The following is an 11,034-nucleotide window of genomic DNA, read 5'->3' on the forward strand; positions in this document are numbered from 1 at the left end:
TCATTTCATGTGAAGATCTTGTACCACCACTTCCATTTTAAAAGAACAGTCCATTGGGATCTGTGTAAAAGGTCATCGCAAATGTACAGACACACACACACACACACGAGACACTTCACACAATATGAACATTTTAAAATTCCCTACACGACATATTTTCCATTATTTCTCCTCTACATGAGTACATGAGTGTACATGAGTGTGCTCTATGTGTGTGCATATATTATATATTGTGTCCTGGCTGAGCCTCTAAATTAAGGCAGTCCACAGTAAAGCTGGATATTACTGAAATGCATCCTTCACAGCTAAAAATTGTTTTTTTGAAAATGTCTTCTAAAGTGCATGATTCTGAAAATGTCATCCTCATATTTATATGGAAATCGAAGCTTGTGGATAATGAGTGCTCAGTCATAGATGAGGGTTGGGTTGCAGTAAAGTTAAGAACACAACTTTCTGTCTCTATTCCACCTCTGATCCACATCTGCTCTGGACTTTTGTTTTACCTTAAGTTAGATAAATAGTTTTAAATCGATGGCTTGTTTGCAACTTATATCCCCTAAACCCATCAAGCATCAGACCTCAGAAATTCCTTAGGAGAGTAAAATGTTTTTAGGACAGATTCTGGCCAAAACTACAAAAATAAGACTGAGCAGGAATTGTCCTTTAATTTTGCTAGCGCTGGAAACAAATGGCAGATAATGAACTATTTTAATAACCAGTTTAATAAACCCCACACTAGTGTTTTTGTGATTTTTCTGGTTGTAGCTTCTCCAGTGTCAGGATCTACTGCGTTTGCTGTGGGTCGACATTTGAAGCCTTGAGTTCTGGAAACCTTTTCTGATGTTTAATATAACAAATAATGAACCAATCATAAGATCAACTGACTATTAAACTAATCAGCAGCCCTTAAGACTTATTAAGAATATGTATTTTACTAACACCAAATACTTGGCTGGCCACAAAGAACTCTTTCACTCTTTTGTTAATTCACAAACTTCCATAGTCTTGTTGGTAAGTGGTAATGGTCACGTCATTGTGCCCATGTGAAATAAATGAATGTAAAGCATTCAGTCTTTTGTGCTGGGCTTGCTCAGTGATGTGAAATATATAAAACAAACTCCAAAGAAAATGCAGCAGTAGAGTTGTTGCTTAATTGAGGATGCTGGACTGCTGGCTGCCGTTACAGTCTCTCTTATCCATTTAATCCTCAGTTTTTAAAGCTTCTAATTGATATTTTGGTCATTCGGGGGCAGCAGAAAAAGCTGTAAACACAACATGGACACATTATCACCTTAAAGTTGTCATGGTTGCTTATTTATCACACACAAGAAGCAACAACATCTTCCATTTAGAGTCATGTGGTCTGTAAATGTAAGTCTAATAAAAAGTCTTTTTTTTAGCTGTTTTGGTCTCTACCAACTCCTGAGAGAATCTGTATGTATCACCATGCTCACCAGCTAGTCGCTAACTTTGGCTGTCTGCTGTACTGCATGCGTTGCTGCAGTTGGTTTATCAGAGCTTTTTTACTGTCAAGAGCAGCCTGCTGCGACTGGAAGCAGCGCTGATGAGAGTGGACAGAGTAAGCCAACAGTACAGTTGTAAAACCAAAACAATGAGCTCAAAGACATAATAAATATACATGAAGACTAAAATGTTCTGTAGAGCTGAAGGGGGCAGCAGTGTTCATCCTCTGTGGATTTGTCACTACAAGTGACCCCCCGCCATTTGATCAATTTTTAATGGAGCAATATGATATGAAATATGAAACTTTAATTAAAGCCCAATGAATAGTTTATGATTTGGTTAATTTGATTTGACTTTCACTCTGACACAGAGGTTCCGAGTGAAGGACAGCTAAAAACAAAATATAAATCATCCTGAGGCATGAACTCACACTTTGTCCCCACACAGGTAAAATCACTGTACCTTCATATGAAAGGGACGAATGGTTAAAATTAAAGAGATTTACACCTCGTACAGTCTTGCACATTGTGTGCTTTGGACGTCAAGCCAACTAAAGTGGTTTGTTTTGCTCTTCAACCTTTATCTGTAGGCTGCTGGTGTTTCTCTGCTCACAAACCAATCACCACTTCTGAAACAACCTACAAAGAAGTCAGCCACTCTCCTCCTGAGCAGCCTCTCGTCTGTCTTCTTCCCCTTTCTCTACTCTCTTATTCTGCTTCCATCCCATTCCCTCTTCCCCACCGTCTCTGTTTACTCATTCCCTCTCCATTTTTTCCTCTGTGTCTTCTATTGATGGATCCTAAAGTTCAGGTCCTCAGTACTCAGAATGCCAAATAGTGTTTAAGGTGTCCCACCACTGAGCTCAGAGCCTTCACGGACAAACACAAATCAATACACTCTGACTTTTACAGAGTATGCATGTCATGAGTTTAAATTGAATGCGGTGCAGTTCATTTGAAATTTTCTTTTATATACAACTAATTTGCAAAAGCAGTTGGGAAATGTAATGACCTGATCTTGCAACACTTGCAGTGAAAGCATTATTGATTTGTTTTTTGTTTTTTTTTACGAGTTATGGAAAAGTTTGCAGTCTAGTTTAATACAATTAATACAGTTTAATACAAAAAAGTCTGCAGTGACTTGACACGTGTTTATTAACATTTACGGGAGATATGAACAAAAATTTTAGTATAACTGAATACAACTTTTTTTTCATGATTTATAGCTGCATTATTGCACTCTATTGAGAGGAAATGCTAGAAAATATGCATTGTTCTCTTCTGTCACACAGCACAAGTAATTAGTGATAACAGTTGTTGAACAATATACAAAACACCCACCTGATCTCAACAGAGGCTCCACTTCACCTGTGATAGTCTGGTCTCATTATCCCTACAGTAGATAACTGCCACTCTAACATGATTGCTTTTGTTTTCCAATGAAAACAGGCTGCTTGAAACAAGTTCTTTGTTTTGAGAGACGCGTTAGCAAATGGAGAAAATAATAATAATTAACAATGCAATGACAAACTTAACACTGAAGAAATCTTTGTTTCAAAGTAGAATATCAACAGTTTGTGCATTGTGCAGAGATCTTAATGTAAAAACGTCAAAACTGACTTTCCAAAAAAGTCACCTTGTGTAACTAATGACATTGAAATTGCTGTTTAGGTGTGCCAGTGCTGGGATCCTGTTCCTACTGCTCCTCACAGCATTTACACAGCCTTAAGCTGCAGGTTCAGATGAAGACAAAGCAACAAACGTCACCGTAGGGGTGTAAAATTTAAATATACTTAGTCATAGAGGACACAGAATTCAAGCAAATTGCTGAAAACTGTTTTTCTTTTAGATTATTTATGCTCCTTTCTTACAGAAAACGTTTCTGGTATAAATAAGAGAGTCAATGTGCGTCATTAAACCAGATGGGCCTCCTCCTGTCATGGGTTGAAATACGATAAGACACTACTCTGCTTTGGGGAACAGAACTCCATTTAATATTACTGATGTCCAAATGTTTAAAAGACTTTGCAGCTTGTCTACTTGGGACAGAAAGAAAGACAGAGAGCAACAAGTGCACGTGCAAAGAGAGGAGAGTTTGTACTTGAGCATTGCAGCATTGCTGATGTCCATAGGGTTGAATTAGCAGACTGGAGAACTGAACCAAGACAACCAGTATTAACCACATTCCTACTGACAGCAATTTTGACATCTGTTCAGTATCCTGCATCTCCTGTATGAAATCAATATTAATGACCATGTGCAGATTTTGAGTGTCTTCATTTCTACAGAAAGAATTACAGTAACACATTTAAGACCTTTAAACCCTTTGACAATAGGAATCACAAGTTTGAATTACTTGCCACTAATACCAGGTTTTGTTCCCAGAGCATTTATATGTCAAGCCACAATGAAGTCTTTTTTGAGGTTTCTGGGCCTAGTTATTCCCAGAACAACACAGAAGTTTATTTTTGAAGGTATGCCAGAAATCCCACTATATTGTTGGATAGTATTCAATGGAAACTCCCAGTTCAGCCTGACTTACTGGCACAGGGTATGTTGCCACTTCACTTTCCTGAGGAACTGATGCTTTTCCCCTTGTTCCTGAGACGATTGAGCTGTTTGTCATACGACTACCTCAGGAGAAGGTGGGGACACTGCGGGGGGCTTGGGTACCTTTGAGTGTCTATTTGCAGAGGTGGAAGTAGTAGCCAGACACACAAATAAAGAAATAACTCAATGTATAATATTTGCTGAACTTATAATGAGGTACACATAGAAAGAATTTGTTGTTGACAGCGTTTCATAAAGTTTATTAAGTTTCTCCTAACTCAGCAACTCACAAAATTGCAAGAATTTCAATGAAGTCTGGATTTCTCCACTGGTGACAAAGAAGTAACCTATATTGGTTAATTGGTTTGTTTACTGTCAATACAATGTTGACTTCTTTCATAGAGTAAATGGGGAAATCTTTTGAATCTGTGTTCAAATACTGCTCCTAAATGTTGGCAGGTAAGGTGCACTTCAGACACAGAGCAGCCAGGTAGCGGTTGCAATAAATTGACTCAATGTGTCTTACAGGGATAGAAATGTATTTGATTTAATGCAAAATTTACAAGAACTGCAGTCTGGTTTCTCCATTTCTTCAGGGTATAGGAAGCTGTCATGAGCCAGCCATCTCATCCTGGGATTTTTTTTGTAGAGTCATTGGAGCTGTAGAACTTGAAGTTGCTGTCAGTTAAGGCTGCTTACCTGTGCTTACGCTGGCTTCTGCCAAGAGGCTGAGAAAGGTCTCTGTCCATCACATCATGTGTAGGTTCTTGCCCAAGGATACATTAATAATTCATGGGGTGGACGTCCGCCGTCCTAGGTATGAGGTGCCTACCTTTTTCCATTCGGCTTTGAATCTGGCAGGCTGGCATGAGTGCCTCTCCGTCCCTCTAGTTTTAAAATCTTGCAATGCAGCAAGCTCATAGCATCTGTTGCCTTGGCTTGAGGCAGCAGTACTTGCATCTGGCAGTACATGCTGGCACATTAGTGTGTGCATAATGCACATATGTAAATAGTTAATTTGCATTGGGCAGCAGCACTGTTGGTGTACACAGAGGTGTTTTTTAATTTTGTTATTCTTGTTTTATTTGGTTGGACTTCATGGGGTGTCCTGTGTATTGCTTGTAGTAAAGTTTAACAGTTATATACTTACTCTCTTGTGTCATATGAACAACAATATTACTGATAATACTGTTAGAAATTGAATCCTCTATATTTTGAATACATAATAAATAATGACATTTGAATGATGTTTAATGCTACAAACCTTTTACAAAACATTTAGTTATGAAAATTAACTTTTGTTTCACCAAATGTATCTAGACATACACCAGGTTTAACCTAAGTTGTAACCTGACAAAAATACTGTTGCTATTTCCTGTCTGCACTCTTTCTGTGCACAGGTTATCTATGTTAGCTGCAGGGGTTACATTATTGTAATTCCCTGTAGAGCGGAATGAGAACACACAGAGAGAGAGTGTGTGTTTTTTGGGCAAATTGTTACAAAAAAGATGGATTGAGGGATAACGTTGCTAGGAGACCCTGACATCAGCTATTTATCCCACTTGCATTCAGACTCACTTGTGTCTGTGTGTGTGTGTGCCTCCTCTCCCCACTGCGTCTGTGTGTCCTTGCTCTCGCTTGTACTATAAAGCCGTCAGCATCTCCTTCGCTCTCTGCTCTCTGCTCTCAGCTCGAGTAAAGTCAAGGCTGTTTCCCCCTGAAACATAAATTACAGCCAACTCAATCACGGTCGGAGAATGAACAACGGATGATGCCTGAGGTTTTTCTTTTTTGATAAAAAGATTTTTGTCTACTTTTGTCTAGGCTGTAGAGCAAACATCAACTCCCACACAAGCCGGTGTCTTCTTTGAATCAAGTGACTTTTCTGTCCTCAAAAGCAAAAAAACCCTGAATGGAGGGTTAAGACACGGAGTGAGAAAATGCTTGAACCTCACTATGGAGCTAAGGAGCAGCGGACGAAAGAGAGTTGAAGAAGAAAAGGAAGCTGTGAGTACGATGGAATGTTTACTTTTGGGTATTTGATGACTGAGCTCGTAGAAGACATTGCTCTGCCTCTCCGCAAACACTCCTCTCCTTGTGAACAAATCCCCACGGCTGCCTGGAGGCTCGCTTATCTCACAAGTCAGAAACATAGCATGCTTTAAAGCTCTGGAGGGTGATATCGTGGCAGTTTTTCATCCAACCTGATGTGAAGAAAAGAATCACTTTCATCTCTTTTGTTTGACTTCTGTTCTCCCGTGTCCTCTCTACAGGAATACATCTAATTACTCTCTTAGTATGCCCCTGCTTTGGTCTGCAAGGAAATGAACACCTCTGGGCAACTTGAAGAATCTTTGTTCGACCTTGTCCGTTCCCCTTTTCACTCTGTCTCATCCATCGCTCCACCTTTTTATTCACCTTGCAAACTTTTCCCTTTCATGCCTAATTCCTCCATTTCTTTTCTTCCCAAATTAATTTTTTCCGCAGACACACTCACCTTTTAGCTTATTATCGATCATCAAATGTTCCTACCGCTCTGTTCACCACTCACTACTGCGCTCCTGATTTTTTCCTTTTGCCCCTATTATCCTCTCCTGTTTCTCCATTTTCAGCTCTCCATATTTCTCTCCTTTCTTAAACCTGAGGGCACCCAGGACCCAGTGGCTGAACGTCTCACATACACACGTACTGCACATTCTCTCCCTCCTAATTGACACCTCTTCCTCTATACCTCTCATACCCAGCTCTCCTTCCTCAAGACTTTTCCTCTCACCTCCCTTACATTTATCCTCCCCATCCTGTCACAATGTACTCCTCCGAGGAGCTCTGGAACACCACCGAGCAGGTCTGGATCAACGGCTCAGAGGCAAACTTCTCTCTTGGAAGAAGACGTGGAGACAATGAGGAGGAGGAAGGGGAACAACACCCTTTCCTCACCGATGCCTGGCTGGTCCCCCTCTTCTTTGCCCTCATCATGCTGGTCGGACTGGTGGGCAACTCTCTGGTTATTTATGTAATTTCCAAACACAGGCAGATGAGAACAGCAACCAACTTCTACATAGGTGAGTAACACCAACGAGTTTGTATTCTGTGAAAGAGATGGATGCATATTCAAACACAGGACATCCTGGAGATCAATTGGCTAAGATGTGTATGTTATCATGAACTCCCAGTGACTCAGCTTATATCATAATGCATCATATAGTTTGCATGTCTCTTTCATCTATCCAGGAACGCTTCATTGCATGCCAACAAAGGGTTCAAAATAGCTTCAGGGGTTCAAAGGGAAGCTCAGTGTAATTTCACTCACAATTAATGCACAGCTATATGTTGGAACGTCAGTGTTGATTACAGGTTTCACTTTTACGGCAAGAGGAAGAGACAGGTATTCAGATGTGTCCTGAATTGAAAATGTTTTCCGAGACTGGATGCCTTGGGAGAAATTCGAAACAGGTAAAATTATTATCTGCCGGAGGCTATTGCAATAATTCATTTGTGCAAGTAAGCATTTTTTCATAGCTCAAGGCTAAAACTTGTTTTTAGCTTCTTTGGGCTTGTTTGCAGAGGTTTGGCTACTCTGCAGGTAGTGCTCAGGGCAGGGGTCTTCAACATTCTTCAAGCCAAGAACCCCTTCAGTCAGAGCAGGGCCCCCCTATTACATAAAGTGTATAAAATTGTGTTGCATATTAAACTGGGCCTACAATAATGTGTCGGGTGGTCGTGCATACAATTGACAGATTCATGTTTTAATTTCCAACAAACACATTAATTTTATCTTTGCTAATAATATGTTGGTTTCATGTTAATGTGTATTTTCAAATATATTTATATTTAAACATTTTCAAAATATTATCAAACAATGATTTGGTGCCCCCCTCCAGGGGTTGTGGACCCAGGGCTTAGGGGATACGTGATATTAAAGTACACAAAATGTTGTAAATTTGTAGCCGTTATGTCATTTGTTTTGTTTCATAAGAAAAATAATTGCTTAATTTACTTATGTTAGCCGAATTTCCAGAAAATCAGCACAAGCCAACATGAATTAATGTAAATTTCCATCCACTACTGAAGCAAATATTAGCAGTTGAGCACATTGACATAAACAGTTGGTAAGACTAATTTTCCAGTTGCCAGATGCCATTCATTAAAATTACACCAGTCAAACCTCAAGAAATGGAAATCAATGTAGAAAACATGAATGAAATATAGTATTTTGTTTAGTTCATGTATTCATTTAAGGAGAGTTACAGTCTTCTCATCACTGTACAAAGATTTGTTACTCTCGTCTCTTCAGTGGAGCAGAGGCTTCAGGTGATGTCAATAATGAAATGCTTCATGTGCATCATCAAGTCTGTTTCCATTGCACTTTGTTGCATTTTGTTTTTATCGGTAAATTGATTTTCCACCTCAGCCAAGTGTGAAAACGTTACAATTTTTCTGCCTTTTTCTTGCATTTTTGGCGTTTACACAGTTTTTAAATTTAAAATACGCATTTAAAACAGGTGGATGGAAAAGTACTATATAGTTGTTCTGGGGGACTGCATTGATCTTAGGTGTACCAGGTTAAAGAAAATAAATCAAAAGAGTGCATCAACCATGGCCTGCCTCACGTCTCCTCTGGTTTCCAGTGTACACTAAGCGGAAACCTGGATGATTGATTTGTGTTGTTGAAGTCAAATACAGCACGTCTGATAGAGCTGTGACGTCACCTGTCACTTGAGAAGAATTGCGAAGGTGATTGATTAACTGAGGTTAAGTCCACAGGAGATAAGAATTAGCCTAGAATAATAGATGCATATCACATAGATACATTTAAATGAGCTTGACTGCTCATGTGTGAATGCAGCAAAGTGGTTTGTGCAGTTCTGTGATTTACTGTAGAAACCATTTCTGTCTGGGTTTGCATATTACACTGTGTATGTGAGAAGAATGTGATCTGGATGGATGGATAATATCCCAAGGCCACGGCATTGAAACTGTTTAATATTCAGTAACATTAGATTAGCACATGCACCATCTGCACACCCTTTCAACATAATGGTCCAGCTAATGTGATTAGATCAGCTAGTAAAACAAATAGGACATACTGTGTGGCGTATTTGTCAGAATGACAGATTAAACTGAAAAATAGGGGAAGGCAAGATGAAACTGCTAAGGTTATCAATGTAACTGTAAACAAGAATTTTATATGAAGATAATGCGTAGGCAATGTAGATTTAAATATAGCATTTTCTATGTTTTTGAGTGTGTGTGTAGGTGTAGATGTAAGACCTGTCGTCAGTCAATCGGCAGTTGGGGCCTTGATTTTCTAAAAGCACGTACAGCATCTTCAGCATCAAGTCAACGTGCTGATTCTGACGTAGTCTCCTAATACCTGACATCAGACAAAACTCATGCAGTCCTGCGGTTGACACAGAACTCATGCAGTCCTGCGGTTGACACAGAAACAACAGTTCAATCAACAAGTTGTCAAGTTGTCAAGTTGTCAATCAACACAATGTCCACAAGTAATTTATGTAATTTATGTATGTAATTTACATGTCTTTAATACAGAATCCATATGACAGCACAGCCTCTATTAAGTCACATTTACAATCTCTGGATGCAGATTTAACTTTTGGATGTGGTGTAGGGCCACAACAACTGCAGTACAGATTATTTTCATTATCAGTTAATCTGTCAATAGTTTTCTCAATAAATCAATGAATCGTTTGGTCCAATGTCACAAAATTGTTACCCATCCCAGTTCCTAAAAGCCCAGGTCAACATACAGTATTTAAATGTCTTGTCTTTGGCCGACCAACTGTCCAAAACCCAAAGATATTTAGATGAATATAAAAAGACTGTTGTGTTGTGTTGTGTGTAATTTGGAGCACTTGTTGCATAGAATACTAAGAAAATCAGCAAATATTCACATTTGAGCCAGATAATTGTTGGCATATTTTCTTAAAAATTACATGATTGATTAATTAATTAATTATTGAAACAGTTGCTAATTATCCAAACTATTATTGATTAATCGATTAATTGTTTTAGCTCTAACATGGTGCCATTAAACCTGCACATCCTGTAAACATAATAATGCAGCGTTTTCGTAAGATAATTAAAACTATATCAATAAGGATGGTTATTAGTAAGACGGTTATTATTATGGTGGGATGATTGGATGTTTAATCACTGAAGAGTGAGATATATACCCTAACCCTATCCTTAGATACACTCTCTATAAAACATTAGACTTTGTGTATTGTTTTCTCTCCCTGCAGCAAACCTGGCTGCGACTGACATCATCTTCTTGGTGTGCTGCGTGCCCTTCACTGCCACTCTCTATCCTCTCCCTGGATGGATCTTTGGCAACTTCATGTGCAAATTTGTTGCCTTTCTACAGCAGGTAAAAACATGACTCAACAATGATAATTACACATTTCTTGGCTGTAAGATGAGCTTTCACATACATATATGTATCTGTGCTTTCTACAAAAAGCTTCTGAAAGAAAGACATTTATTAAACATGTTGGATCTGAACAAATTAATAATAGTTAAAAAAATGTACTCACAGCTAGGATATTTAGTTTTGGTACAATCAAATGCTCTTTTTAATCAGCTGAAGGAGGCTACAGTCTGTTCTTTAATTAGAATTAAATTACAGTAAAGGACTGTTTGAAAAAAGCTTCAATATAAAAAGAGCCTTTGTTGCTGTTATTATTCATCAAATTATTACTCAAAGTAACACAAAAGCGCTGAGCGAGTACTTGAATGAAATGAGTATGTGGAACAGATAATGAAGTTTTTTAGAGCAAGAGTATCAAAAGAGTAAAATTTGTTAAAAGTTTTGTTTTTACTCTTGTGAGAAAAACATTGCTCTGAAGCTCAATTATGAGGCTGTTCTGTAAAGTTTGTTTCTATGTGAAGGTGTTGGATTTTGAATTAATTTTCAACCTTGGCCTTGCCGGTGAGCAATGCGCAACTAATAGGAGGGCCGCTTTGTATGATGTTACCTGCAAGCAACCATGATAAAATC

At 38.6% G+C, this 11,034-nt stretch overlaps 1 protein-coding gene across 1 annotated transcript in view; it reads left to right on the forward strand.

The window, feature by feature from the left end:
- The first annotated feature begins 5,709 nt into the window (after window positions 1-5,709).
- The window catches only part of kiss1ra (KISS1 receptor a), a 14,561-nt gene continuing 9,236 nt past the window's right edge, over window positions 5,710-11,034 (forward strand). The window contains exons 1-2 of the mRNA XM_035670044.1: window positions 5,710-7,075; window positions 10,280-10,404. Coding sequence (XP_035525937.1) covers window positions 6,820-7,075; window positions 10,280-10,404 — 381 coding nt within the window. The 5' untranslated portion in view covers window positions 5,710-6,819. The remainder of the gene's footprint in view (window positions 7,076-10,279; window positions 10,405-11,034) is intronic.

The sequence above is a fragment of the Morone saxatilis genome, unplaced genomic scaffold, assembly GCF_004916995.1.
Source record: "Morone saxatilis isolate NCDOM2014 unplaced genomic scaffold, NCSU_SB_2.0 Contig23, whole genome shotgun sequence".
NCBI lineage: Eukaryota > Metazoa > Chordata > Actinopteri > Moronidae > Morone > Morone saxatilis.